Source organism: Ovis canadensis, chromosome 1 (genome assembly GCF_042477335.2).
Source record: "Ovis canadensis isolate MfBH-ARS-UI-01 breed Bighorn chromosome 1, ARS-UI_OviCan_v2, whole genome shotgun sequence".
Taxonomy (NCBI): Eukaryota; Metazoa; Chordata; class Mammalia; order Artiodactyla; family Bovidae; genus Ovis; species Ovis canadensis.
This window is the reverse complement of record NC_091245.1, coordinates 127,071,235-127,086,197: the sequence shown is the minus strand read 5'-3', so window position 1 is coordinate 127,086,197 and position 14,963 is coordinate 127,071,235. Positions and strand designations below refer to the sequence as shown.

Genomic DNA, 14,963 nt, shown 5'->3' with positions numbered 1-14,963 from the left:
TATTGGAGTTCAGTTGCTTTACAATGTTGTATTAGTTTCCACTGTACAGCAAAGTGACTCGGCTATATATCCCCTTTTTTGGATTTCCTTCACATTTAGATCACTACATATGGTAGGTTCTCATTAGTTATCTATTCTTTACATAGTATCAGTAGTGTATATATGTCAATTCCAATGCTTTTTTTAAGAGTCTGTATCATATACTCCAAGAGGAGCCATAGGTTGATATGCAGTTTTTCACTTTCTCCACTTAATGAAAAGAGAATCCCATCTTCCTTCCACATGTGAGATTCTCCATCAAGCTCAGTCAAGGGCAACACACTCCATTCTCACGTCAGAGAGTTTATGTCTGCCTCCCAGTTAAGAGGTAGAAATGAAGGAAACTGACACCAACTGATGAAGCCAAACATCCTTTGAAAGGTGTATATTTAATTCTGACAAAGCAGCTATCCTGGAATTAATTTATTTAAAAGAAAGAAGATGGTGGTTGCCAGGGGTTCAGGAAAGGGGAGTATGGAGAGTTCAGCGGGTACAGAGTTTCAGTTCTGCAAGATGAAACGAGTTCTGGAAATGGATGGTGGTAACGGTTGCAAAACACTGTGAATTACCTAATGCTGCTGAACTGGGCACTTGGAAACGGTTGGTATGTTCTGTGTATATTCTATCACAACCGAAGTGCTTTTCTAAAAAAGACAAAATTTTTAAAAAAGGGGAAAACCCTACCAAATCTCATAATCTAGAGAAAAATGTTTAGAAAATGCGATCACAGCTTTATGAAAAATTTAACAAGCAGCCCATTAAACTATTAAAAACGCTCAAGCCACCAACCGCTTTTGAAAGCTGTCAGAGATGGAAGGAAGCTCCATTAGAGAGAAATTTTGCTCCTGCTGTCCTGTCTAAATAAAACAGTGGTCTCTGCCATTCTCCATCATTAGGACAAATCAATTTCTAAGAAGGACAATCACTCAATGAGCTTTTCAGCAGAGTCTGTCCCTGGCAGTGGCATACACAAGGCTACATGCAGAGGAGAGGGTGGGCACAGACCACGCTGACCGCTCTCAACAGCAAGTTAAGTAGAGTAAGGAAATGGTTTCTGGCCATACTACAGGCTGAACATTTCTGACTTGATCACAGCAAACCACTCACTTGATCCAATGTTTTCCAGTGTGGCCACGCCAGGATCTAAACTCTGACATGCTAGAAAAACCTTTCCAAAGCTGCTCACTTTGCATCACCTTCTTGAACCAGGCAAGTTTAATCGGGGACACCAGGTCCACTTGAGAGCCCTCCATCAGAGGCAGGAAGGAGACCCTCGAGTGGTACCCTCTCAACTCCCTCCACACACATCACCTCTCATTAAACAAACGGCAGCAGACAGGTAGAGAGAGGGAATTGTGTGCTTTGAAACTTTGCCTGCTGGGGATGCTATAAATACTGTATAAAGTTCAGTGAAGGAAATAGTAGAGTTCTTGCCAAAAGAGGAATACAATCAACAAAAAAATGCATTCTGCATAAGAGCCCCGTTTGAGCACAGAGTTAAGATGAAGCTCAGGGCTTCATTATGTATTTAAAAAGATCCAGCTTCAATTATCCAACTGAATGGAGGATACTTTGTGATTTCAGATAATCAATGGTTTACGTGAGTGGCAGGAAAAGAGAAATTCATTCTAAACAAGAGAAGGACTAGAGAATATACGCCAGGTCTAGGAAACTAACATTTCACATCATTTGAGTGTATAGGAGTGCGGGAAAAACTGTAAAGTAGGTTGAACTTTTTCCACTTTAAAAGAACAAAAAGGAAAAAGAATAAAGTTACATATTTTTAAGAGGCTAATTGGGAACGAAGTTCCTGTGTGAGTTCCTAAAAAGTCTTTTTTCTCATTGATTTTTCTGTTTAACACATTTTAGAGTTTTATTATATAAGGGTTCATTAAAGTATCATTGCTAATACTTATAAAGAAAATTATAGATATCACCCCATAATTGTAACCTGAGGCTCATCTCATCTACTGGAGAAAAGTCATGTAACCGGGCAACCCTCCCACCCAAGGTGAACTCTTTAAAGAAGAAAGGCTTCAGGCCCCAGGAAACCAGACCCCAAAAGACAAAGAAACTAACTGTTTACTGCAAAACAGAGGAATACCTGCAAACCTGACCCAGTGAATGGCCACGGCAGGATCCATCTCTGGCCAACTGAGTGACCCCCAGGAAAGGCCAACAAATATTGTAACCTGGGACCCCCTTCACCAAAAGCCTCCCCGTCTGTTCATGCTGCAAAAGCCTCCAGGAGGTGTCAACATGCACCAATGAGACCCAAGTGCTTCTTTGGTACCTCGTATTTAAATGTGACCAGACAACTAAGGATCACGTGATGAAAGCCTCCAGCATGCAAGGCAGACACTGAAGCACACGGAAGGGTTCACACGGTGACTGGGACGCATGGGGCCTTGAAAGAGACAAGACTGGAGCAAAAGGACCAAGTGCTAGGGGAGGGCAGACTCCAGGGAAAAGCCCAGCATTCATCAGCTACCCAATAAACTGGAGAATTTTAAAGATACAGTGAAGTAACCAAAAAATAAGCAAATTAAGCAGAAAAAGAAAGACATTCATCAACTACAAGCAAACAAATAAATAAAATGACAGTACACTATTTGGCTCAGCAGCTAATACTATTTATATGGTCATACAGCATGGGGACGTCAAAAGAGCGTAACAGGGCGTAAAAGAGCGTAAATTCAGCGTACTGACTGAATTCTAAATTTTCATGTAAGGAGGGATAAGAAGAGAACTTCACTGTAGGTCTTTTAAGGTTAACTGAATTCTTCAAAAATATGCATTCAGAACAGAAACAGACTCACAGACAAAGAAAACAAACTCATGGTTATCAAAGGGGAAAGGCAGGATGGAGGGGAGAATAAATTAGGAGTCTAGGATACAGACTATTATATACACAAACCATCTATACCAAATAAACAACAGGTCCTACTGTGTAGAACAGAGAACTGTAGTCAATATTGTCTAATAAACTATAATGGAAAAGAATCTGGAAAAGAATACATATATATACATATGTATACCTGAATCACTTTGCTGGCACTCAAAATAAATGCAACATTGTAAATTAACTATGCTTCAAATAAATAAAGTTATCTGTTTGTATTAACTTCACACAAATTTAAAATGTTGTAAAAAGGAAGCGGAACATGGTCAGTAACACATTCCTTGGACGATACATAATAGTATACTAGGCTGCAATGGAGCTCGGTCACAACTGCACCTCTCCTCTGTGCTGTTAACATGTGGAGAAACCTCTGAACACACTAACAGCGGGGCATGCACTGTAAACAGTGGCCAGCCTGTGCACTTATTTTGCACCTCAACACCCGTACTCTGCAACAATACTCTCCTTAGAGCTGGGCCAACGGGTCCTCATGCTTTGAAAAGGGCCCCTCCCCAGGGCATAAAATGGGTAGGGTCCAGCAGGCACCCCTTCAGGGAGCTCTATGACCCTCTATCCCAAATGGAGCATTAATAAGAGGCCCTAAGGAGCAATGGCACCCCACTCCAGTACTCCTGCCTGGAGAATCCCATGGACGGAGGAGCCTGGTAGGCTGCAGTCCATGGGGTCGCTGAGGGTCAGACACAACTGAGAGACTTCACTTTCACTTTTCACTTTCATGCATTGGAGAAGGAAATGGCAACCCACTCCAGTGTTCTTGCCTGGAGAATCCCAGGGATGGTATAGCCTGGTTGGCTGCCGTCTATGGGTCGCACAGAGTCGGACACGACTGAAGTGACTTAGCAGCAGCAAGGAGCTCTTGGACATGAGTCTATGGCTCAGATCATACCTGCTATTTCTTCTTTTCACCAGATTTCATGACATTGAGCCACCAGAATAGTACTGACAAGCTTATCTGGGTTGGGTCCAATCCTTCACCGAGATTCAAAAAATTTGGCATGGGGATCCACAGATGCTAGAAGTGACCCTTTGTCACAACGAACCTATGCCAAAACCAAAGGGAAGTATTCCTAAAGTGGCTGGCTAGAGGTAGGAAAATGATCTACAGCGGTGGCAGAACAGGACTTAGCTAGAAACCAAGCCAACACTTAACGAAGACCAAACTTGGAGTCTGTCATATCTGCATATTTTAACTCAAAGTTAAGAAGGATATAAACACCACAGAAGATCAAATTAGCATCCTAGATGATTTCATTCGGAGGACAAAAACCACAAAGAATTCTGAAGAACTAAGTTTAAGTTCTGCAATTTGGAGTTTACAGAAATCTATTAAAATAAGATGACAAGGATCTTGTCACTGAGGGTTTATAGACCACAAGCTGGGTATGAGTCAACGGTTTGTTGTGGTTTCTAGTAAATTAAGGAATTGACACCAGCATCATGGAAGAAATGAGACAGCAGGGACTGAAATGCAAGAGGCACAGGGCGGGCCTCACGAGGACAGGGTGTGGGGTCCTGGGTCACAGTTAGGAGGAGAACGTTCAGGAAAGGAGCTGGACCACTGGCAGCCTGGCTTGGAAACCTCTGGTAGGGACCTAAATAGGAGACATGGCACTGGGAAATGAGAGCGGTTTTCAAGTAGTTAGACAGTTATCAGGAAGAATAAGCATGAAAGGCTTACTTAAAACTCTGGGCGAAAATATGGAATCAAACAGAATGGCAAATGTCGCCAGAAAGAATGTATCATCACAACACGATGAAGAACTTTCTAGAACGTGGAGCCAACTAACCAAATAGATGGGCGCTTCCCAGGGATGGTAGCCGTCCAGACTGGCCAGACTGGCCAGCTGTCAGGAGCCTTGTAGGAATGGTACCAGCCTTGAGAAGGGAGCTTGATGCCAATCTGCTGCTGCTAAGTCGCTTCAGTCATATCCGACTCTGTGTGACCCCAGAGACGGCAGCCGACCAGGCTCCCCCATCCCTGGGATTCTCCAGGCAAGAACACTGGAGTGGGTTGCCATTTCCTTCTCCATCTACTCAAGTCCAAATACAAAGTCCCTTCTACAGGCTCTTCTAACAAGTCCACTTGATGCTCCTGGTGAAAGGTAATTTCCAGATCATTTTCTAACGTGGTTATCCTTGTCCAGGGCATATGACACTGATCTTCACTGAGTCTGATACACAGAGTCACATGGGGCACTTGAAGGTAATTATTGCTCAGAAGCTGATCAAACTCAAAGTTTTAGTCTTTCCTCAGAGAAGCCACACTCAACTTCTGTAAAGATACTTATTTTAGAGAAGTACAAGGAACTAATCTCTTTTTCTTCTAGTTAAAATGCTAACTATAACATTTAGTGAGCATTTGCTACCTATCAGACACTTGACTTGCATTACCACATCTAATACCCAATTCAACATAAAGGTGTAAATACTATTTTTTTTAAGTCTTTTTAAACTGTGCGTGCTTTATAGGTTAGGAGTTTGGCATCAAAAAAAAATATATATATATATGCATGCTATACATGAGACACTATAAATGCTGAGAAACTTTCTATGGAAAGGCAATGCCCCCTTAGAGACAGTATTTCCCACACTTCTTTTTTTGTTCGTTCAGTTTTTGTCTGTTTGCTTTTGGCTGCGCTGGGTCCTCGCCGCACTGCACGGGCTTCTCCAATTGTGGCACATGGGCTTAGCTGCCCCTCGGCACGTGGGATCTTAGTTCCCCATAAGCGGTTGGACCCACGGCCCCTGCATCGGGAAGATCCCCTGGAAAAGGAAATGGCAACCCACCCCAGTATTCTTGCCTGGGAAATCTCGTGGACAGAGGAGCCTGGCGGGCTACCTTTCACGGGGTCACAAAGAGTCAGACACAACCGAGCAAATGAGCACCCCTGCATTGGAAGGCAGATTCTTAACCACTGGGCCACTTCTTCAGATACATAATTGGAAATGATTTTCTACCCAGTCAGGCATCATTCTTACTCTGTCTGCTAACTATGTTCCCAAGGCACTGAATACAGAAGTTGAAAACTAATATTAGGATATGTCACCATAAAAGTCACCAAGGTTTTTGGAACGGTATGCAATATCCTCCAGTAATGGATGAGGAAAGGGCCGAGAGGAGACTGTGCTTTGTATGTAGGTGATGCTGCCGATTCTGGCTTCCAGTTGGAGCGAAGAACACTAATAGAAGTATCAATAGTTGAAATTTAGAAGCTCTAGCTTCCCCTTTGTAAACAGCATAGCACCTATATAAACTCTAATGTTCATGTCCATTCCCACGCCCGTCCTGGACACAAAACCCCTTTTCTACTTCTGCTGGTAGCACGAATCTCTTTTCCATGGGCAGCAAATCTGAATAACAGCATCAGGTCAGCAGCATACAGGCTCTGGAAACTGTGTGCACTGATTTGAGCCCCGGGGCTGAAATAACCTACAAATTATTTCCATAATCATGCTCCCTCTCCCTCGCTTTTGCCTCACCCCCTGCACACAGGTTCCTTTCAAATTTAGCCCCTCCAGAGCCATGTGGATTACAATAAGTAGAAGGTGGAAAATGCCCTCATGGATCCCAAAGAGCAGTAATTTCCTCTGAAAAGGTTCATTCTGTGCTCTGTCCCACGTAAGCAGCATAAAAATTTCACCAAAAACAAGAGGACACAGTGGTTTTCATGAATAAGGTCCTATGCTGCCACAAAAGAATTTTATTCAACGTGACCTATTGAGTATTCAGATTCTAATAGCAATTTTACGGCCAGGAAAGTCCTTTCAAAGGGAATTCACATGAGAAGTGTGTAGGTAAAATAGAAGAACATCCTGAAATCAACCAAATTATCACCTAACTTGTACGGTGAGGCAAGGATGGCCAAAATGAAGTTACAACTTTCAAATATTCCAAGTAAATGGCTTAATTATAAAAAAGAAAAAAAGCCACTTTTTATCATAATCACTGATTCTCGCCCATGTTCTTCTGAGCATAAAAAGTAATAGTAATGGGATAAGTAATATGCTTAGACAACAAGGGGCTTTGGGAAACAAGAGGCTTGGTTTGAATCCAGCCCCAACACTCAGTTACTATGAACTGGCATCCAATTATCAGCCTTTGTAGCCTTAGCTTCCACAGAGGGGGTACACAATCCGTAACAACTGGTTAAAAGATGGATACTGCTGTAGGACTTAAATGGACTCACACTGTAAAACATATTCAATGTGGTGGCATACAGTAAGGGTTCAGTAAATGTTTGTTTACTGTTGTTATCATGAGAGCAGTTAAGCATTTTATCATTTGCAAGATATCCAATTAATTAATAACAAGCTATTCCAGATTTGGAAACACAATGGTTTATAAGTTATATAGGAGACTATGTTCATGGGACAGAGCATGGAAATTTTTCAATAGGATACATAAAGAACTCCCCACTAGTTCCCTTCCACCTTGAGGAATGAGACTACATTAAAATTAAAGTTTTGATTTAACAAAGAATACCTTTAAGAGAGTAGAAAGCAAGCCACAGGGAGGAAAAACGACAATTGGATGCATATAATTATGCGTTTGAACTGTGGTGTTGGAGAAGACTCTTGAGAGTCCCTTGGACTGCAAGGAGATCCAACCAGTCCTTTCTGAAGGAGATCAGCCCTGGGATTTCTTTGGAGGGAACAATGCTAAAGCTGAAACTCCAGTACTTTGGCCACCTCATGCGAAGAGTTCACTCATTGGAAAAGACTCTGATGCTGGGAGGGATTGGGGGCAGGAGGAGAAGCGGACGACAGAGGATGAGATGGCTGGATGGCATCACGGACTCGAAGGATGTGAGTCTGAGTGAACTCCGGGAGATGGTGATGGACAGGGAGGCCTGGCGTGCTGCGGTTCATGGGGTTGCAAAGAGTCGGACACGACTGAGCAACTGAACTCAACTGAAATGAATTAACAAAGAGATGATGTACAAACCACGTAACGAACTGCTGTGAATCATCACGAGGAGATGGACACCTCAGTAGAGAAGTAGGCGAGACACTTAAAAACTTCACAAAAGATGATACTGGAATGGTCATTAGACCCAGAAAAAGGTGCTCAACTTCATGCTGATAGCTTCAAAAAAGAAAAGACAGAGATCTAACAGTAACACCTGTGGACAAGGATGAGAATGAACTGGAGTTCTCCCGGGCTGCTGATGCGAGGAGGACTATTTCATTCATTTTGGAAACGGACAGTATCTAGTACACCTGACTGTGTGCACGTACCCCATGACCCAGCACTGCCGCTCCTGGGTATACACCAAAAGAAATCCAGACAAATGCATCATGAACACAGACAAAAGAGATGACGTGGGTTCGATCCCTGGGTTGGGAAAATCCCCTGGAGTAGAAAATGGTGACCGACTCCAGTATTCTTGCCTAGAAAACTCCATGGACAGAGGAGCCTGGTGGGCCCCAGGTAAAACAACCTATTACTCTCTTCCATGCCTTTATTTCAACTCTCTCTCACATGGCATATCCTCACCATCAATTTCACTGAATTCATCCCTGTTCTTCCTTTAACATTCACAGTCAAGGTTTACCACATCATAAAGTTCCGTGTATTCCAGTGTCTGCCTCCCTTATTATATGTGAACACTTTCAAGCACAGGGACTATGCTAAAATCTTCTTGGTATTTTCCATATCACTATGCATAGGACGTAGGAAGCATGGAATAAAGGCTTGAGGACTTCCTATATTATTCCTAAATTATAAAATGGAGAAAGCTTACCTAACGCACTAACACCCCAAAAAGTATATCACAACTGACCTAATTCAAAGGATTCCCTATAAAAGCAAATGTTCACCCTGAAGTGATACATAGGTTAGTATGTTTTAATACAATTAACAGTCAGAATTCGATAACTTTAAGTACAAGTTTCTGAAAAGATGAGGAAGAGAAACTGGTTGGGAAGAGACTATTTCCAGGATGTCATCGTTTTACTTTATGAGTAATATTAGAAGAGAACATATTATGATAAAAAATTTTGACAGCACAAATCAGGTCTAAATTAAGGAATTCATGATCCTTGCTCTAAAGTGCTACACAAATCATATCAAGAGTTCAGTGAAAAATCCTTCAATCTACACCCCTCCCTCGGGCTTCACGGAGGAGACCTCTAGGTGAGTTCAGTCATTCCTGGAACTCAACAGAGATGTTTATTCTGTCATTCATTATGGCGACTCAATGGACATGAGCAAACTCTGGGAGACAGTGAAAGACAGGGAGGCCTGGCGTGCTGCGGTCCATGGGGTGGTGAAGAGCACAGCACCTATTGCTTCTACAATGTGCAAAAGCTAGGACCCACCCCCCACCCCCGCCGCCACCCACAACCCAACTCAACAGGAAACAGGATGAAATACTCAGGCAGGAGAGGAAGGTATCTGACAAGCGATCTGAAACGCTCTGCAAAGGAGGAGCCACACACCTGGAAAAGGAAGGCATCGCCCAGGGAATTGCTGAGGCAGAAGACGAAGTCCTTCTTGGGGTGCTCAGGAACTGCCTGTACAATGCTGTTCTCCACCCAGACTGCGTGCTTGGGGACGCTGTTGTGGTCTATCCCCGACCTGCCGTCGCCCTCGTAGAAGAAGAGTGTGCACCCTGGGAAAACAAAGCGGCGTCTGCGTGAGTACTTGGTGCAACAGAAAGTCTGCAGTGAAAACTGTGGCTTGCGTGCTGTTACTAGGAAAGGGCTGGAAATCAGCATGGAAGAGAGGAAATAAAGAGAAGGGGGCTATGCTTGTACTAAGCCTTGGATAGGCTTGTATTAAGAGAAGATCTTTCTTTTTTTCCCCCCTAATCGAAGTATAGCTGATTTACAATGTTGTGCTAATACTTTTTTTTTCCCCCCAAGTCTTCCTGGCATTTGTTACCATATTGCTTCTGTTTCATGTTTTGGGTTTTGGCCCAGAGGTACCATGGGATTCTTAGTTCTCCGATCAGGGATGGAACCCACATCGCCTGCAATGGAAGGCAAAGTCTTAACCGCTGGGCCACCAGGAAGTCTCCCATTAAGACTCAAATCTCAGTGTCATCACACATGCCCTCCGGTTCTTCGCGATCTTACTTTCCACTTCAGAATGTTTTATTCCGGGTACCCTCAGAGGCATGCGGGGATCTGAAGGCTCCTCTGACTAGTACCATGTACCACACGCTTGGTCGCTCGGTTCTATCTGACTCTGTGGTCCCAGAGTGGCTGTAAGTTCAGCTCCATGGGTCCAAAGAGCAAGCAGTGCTGAGTGAGGCCTGGCAGTCGGGACTGTCCTGCTACAGCCTCCTCCCAATATCTCTCACGGCAAATGCAACCAGGAAACACCATCTATCGGGTTTCTTGACTGTGCCCTTGGCGAAAACAGAACACAGCACTGACTTCAGGTGCTTTCAGGATAAGGAAAGAAACGATGGACTTTTGAGTCTCAGATCTTCTCTATAAAATGCTTTCCTAGAGATGAGCCAAGTGCTCGTTCCTCCTGGAAGAACAAACACACGATACACGCATGAAGGCCTAGGGGAAGCTGGAGGCCTGGGCCACGCTTAATTAAACTACGAAACGAGTAGAAACCTGGCCGAGATTTGTGGCCAGCTGGGTTCCACAGATACCCTCCAACCATGGCCTGCAGGTCAGGTGCGCTTTATTAGTAATTACTCACTGAGGACTTACTCTCAAGTCATCAAATTCAATTTCACGGGAGGCCGGGGCCCAACTTTCTAATTCTTTTAACTTCAATATAAGCCACTTGGTCAGTTTTCAACATCCTCCTTACCACAAGCAAGGGCCACCGCTGATGTGACTCACAAAGCCCTTCCAAGTACCATCTCTTAGGCTGCAATATGAACTTCCGCAAAGCAAATTTCTAATTGACAGTGTGCAACTAGGGGGATCAATTGAAAAGTCACACGAGTGCGAACGCCGTTTTTCCTAGCCCTTAATATCTCACAGGACAGCTTTCTTGCTGGCTCAGCAGTAAAGAAATCTGTCTGCCAATGCAGGAGATGCAGGTTCCATCCCTGCGTTGAGAAGACGCCCTGGAGGAGGAAATGGCAACCCACTCCAGTATTCTTGCCTGGAAAATTCTGTGGACAGAGGAGGCTGGCGGAACACAGTCCGTGGGGTTGCCAAAGAGTCAGATACGACTGAAGAAATTAACCTAATATTTCACAAGAGCATGTAACAGCTGCTGGATGTAGTGCCTCCAGCACAAAGGCACACCACACACTGGCTGGCAAGCCCTGCTGGTTTCCCGGTGCTTCCTGTGGTACTGCCTGACCACGAGCTCAGCCAAAGAGTCTACTGCGTGGTGCTGCTGAACATCATGATTTTATAACTGTCGTCCTTCTATCCATAGTTCAAGAGTTTCAATTCTCCCTCTAACCCATTCAAGCTATATTCACCTTTCCCCCGCCCCCGCCCCGAGGATAAAGCCCTATGTTTTCTGTGACACTTATTGTTGGAAATACACAGTGTTATGTAATTTTAGTAGGGTTTTACTTTGGTTTTATGTTTTGGGGGTATAAGTTACATACATATAATTTAACTACAGACCTATTACCCCAACACTATATATATATTTTTTAATAATCCCTCTTATTTTGAAGAGCTCATGTTTTTACAGGAACACAGAGCTCACATTCAGAAACATCTGAATTTCCTCTTTCCACGTCTTAAGCTAGCATAGATTCAGAGATAGAGAAGAAATGGAAAGAAGAGGATATTTTCTTTGAAATCTGAGGTTTCCGAGGTGGGGACATTTTTGCTGAATGAGGGACCTTTGGTGAAGTCTAGAGACGTTTTTGGTTGTCACAACTTGGGGGTGGGGGACAGAAGCAGGTGGGTAATACAGGGGTCCCCAACTTCCAGGATCTAAAGCCAGATGATCTGAGGTGGAGCTGATACAATAAAAGATATAAAGAGCACCATAAATGTAATAAGCTTGAATCATCCCCAAACCATTCCCCCCACCTCCCCATGGAAAAACTGTCTTCCGTGAAACCCGGTCCCTGCTGCCAAACAGGCTGGGGACCACTGACTGGACGAGGATGCTGTCTAACATACAATGCCCAGGACAAGCCTCATGACGAAGAATTATCCGGAAAATGTCAGCAGTCCCGCTACTGAGAAACCTTACTCTAAATAATCCTTAGGACTAATATTACGCTAATGATGAACAGACTCTTAACAGAAAAGGGACAGTGCAGCTTTACTATAGTTACAACAGAAACCGAAGCCTGTGGATCATGGATGCGCAACGTCCACACACTCATGTCTCCCCAAATTGCCATTTCTATCATTTTTCAACTTAGGTTTACAATAGCCCATGACAGTGGGTGGTTGAAAATCAGCTTCTCCTCAATTATCGATGTGTTTCAACTTTAAGACTAGCATGAAACAGCAAGGCTGGGCACTATGCGCTCCCTGGTAACATCTTCTTTACCTTCATCTTGAACGTAATCTGTTTTTCAGTCATGGATGGAGACACTCCAGAGTCTAATTCTTAAACTTTTAAAAGCTTAATTATTCTGTCGAACGAGAAAGAATCTTTGAAGAATTCTCTAGCCCACAGTTTCCAAGTACCCTGCTTTTTATTTCTCCATCTCCAAGCCCGAGTCAGCAGCGAGCCCTGCCTGTGAGTGGCAGGGACAAGCCCCGAGTTTGTCAATCTATAATGGGACCCCTCATGAGCCAGAAGGAAAAGACTCGGCAGCTGTGTGTTCCCGTCTGGATCCTGACAGACTGTGTCATTCAGATCTGGGTCATCAAGGAAGTGAAGGCTCCCTCCTCTAATGGGCGTGTGGGCTGGGCTCCTGAGAGCCCACATCCTGCCTTCCTTGATCATTTATTCTCTAAAGGAGCAGCAGAAACAAAACAGCCCCCGCTTCCATGTCCCAAGTAAAAATAAAAATCACCTAATTATTTTTATCCTATGCCATTAACAGTGTTATTCTCAAATTGAGTCTAAGCATCACCTGGGAACTTTGTTTAAACCACAGATTCAGGGCCTGTCATGGGCTGAATCCTATCCGCCCAGGTTCCTAGGCTGAAGTCATAGCCTAGGGCCTCAGAACTTCGCTATATTAGGAGACAAAAGACAAGGGCTTTACCAAGGTAATTAAAATAAAAGGAGGTTGTTCAGGTGGGCACTAAGCTGCTGTGACCACTGTCTTTATAAGGAGGAGGAATTTGGACATAGACAGGTACAGAGGACACAGAGAACACCAAACCTGCTGCCACCCTGACCTCAGACTTTGAGGCTCCAGGACTGTGAGACAATCCGTTTCTTTTGTTGAAGCCACCCAGTCTGTGGCACTTGGTTACAGCAGGTCCAATACAGGGATTAACACAGGGCCCCAGCTCCAATACTTTAGCCACCTGATGTGAAGAACTGACTCACTGGAAAAGACCCTGATGCTGGGAAAGATTGAAGGTGGGAGGAGAAGGGGACAACACAGGATGAGATGGTTGGACGACATCACCGACTCAATGGACATGAGTTTGAGTAGCCTCCTGAAGTTGGCAATGGACAAGGAGGCCTGGCATGCTGCAGTCCATGGGGTTGCAAAGAGTCGAACACAACTGAGTGACTGAACTGAACTGAACCACCTTCAGACTTTGAGATTCAGCAGGTATGGATATAACCCAGGAAGCGACTCAGGCGACTGTGATGCAGGTGGTCTTCTAATCATGTTGTTAAAAACTCAACGTTAAGTAATAAAATGAAAGATAAGACAGGCTGCTAAAGGGAACAGAGGCTGCGGGGTCCAGTGCTGTGGACCTTTGGGGAGGAGAAGGAGGTGGAAGAAGGGGTCTTTCTCCCTGATGTCATCTCATCCCACCCCCCACAGCAGGACAGTGGATACGATCCAGGGCCCCTTAGACATGACCTTCAAATTAAGCCGAGGCAGGTCTCATGCGAAAAAGAACGGTAGCAGGTCTCCAAAATGCTCCCACAGGAAGAACAACTGTGTTTCACAAGCAGAACCACAACATCAAATAGCCTTTTCGCAATTCACAATGGGAAATGAAAAGCAAAGTGTGCTCTGTGTATGTGTCTGTGTGTGTGTGTCACCCAATAAAATTAGCTCAAATCCAACGTTCCTGTGTTTTGAACACAGATACTTCACATCTGTGTTCAAAATTTTATATGCACTTTATGTAGACTATAGTATGGTATCCGATTCTGCATAGACACCAAAATTCAAAGTTTAAAATCAATATTTTCTGAGGTTTTCCACAGACGATACTATGGGTACCAGAATTCCACATCTAGTCAAACTCTGAAACCACTAAGGCAGACTTTCAGAACGAGAAGAGAACATGAGAAAAGAACCCGTGGCTGACTCATGTCGGTGTGTGGCAAAAACCACCACAGTATTGTTAAGTAATTATCCTCCAATTAAAATAAAATTAATCAAAAAAGAAAAGAGGAAGAACCTGACTCTTTCCGAGACATCCTTAGTAGTGGAGCAACAAGATGTAATAACCCAACAAGTCTTAAAGACTAAGGAGCATCCTATGCTAAACATGCAGGAACATTCGACACACAAGCTCTGGGCAGAAAGGAGGGGGAAACTGCCCTGCACTGGCTGACAAGTGCAGAGACTCCTCTATGGGACAACTGGTTGTTTCCCAACATGCCCAACCTCCTTCCCTCTGCAGTAATAGCAGCCCCAGGGCTTGGCTGAGTCCATCCCTGCCTCCCTTGCAGCTAGGGTGGACTCATTTCTGGCCTATGCAGTGGAAGCAGAAGAGATTCAGTCAACTTCCAGGCTGTACTCTCAGTGCAGAGGGAATCGCCCTCCACACCTCCATATTTCCACTGGAACCGGACCTGCTGGTGAGCTCTCCTGATCGTTCAGATGAAAACAATGCTCTAGGTACAGTTAAGCAGTAAGACCAAAGGAACCCTGGCTTCTGGATGATGTCACAGAAAAGAGTCACCCCATCACCCTTAGAAGGCCTACCTCTGCTAGGTGGGAGGGAATTTAAGTCC

The 14,963-nt window shown here is 44.2% G+C and overlaps 1 protein-coding gene across 4 annotated transcripts in view; it reads right to left on the bottom strand.

Annotated features, from left to right (window-relative positions):
* Positions 1-14,963, bottom strand: part of TIAM1 (TIAM Rac1 associated GEF 1) — a 464,008-nt gene that overhangs the window by 124,853 nt on the left and 324,192 nt on the right. For all 4 annotated transcript variants that reach the window (XM_069549445.1, XM_069549437.1, XM_069549452.1 and 1 more), the window contains one exon: positions 9,404-9,576. In XM_069549445.1, coding sequence (XP_069405546.1) covers positions 9,404-9,576 — 173 coding nt within the window. The remainder of the gene's footprint in view (positions 1-9,403; positions 9,577-14,963) is intronic.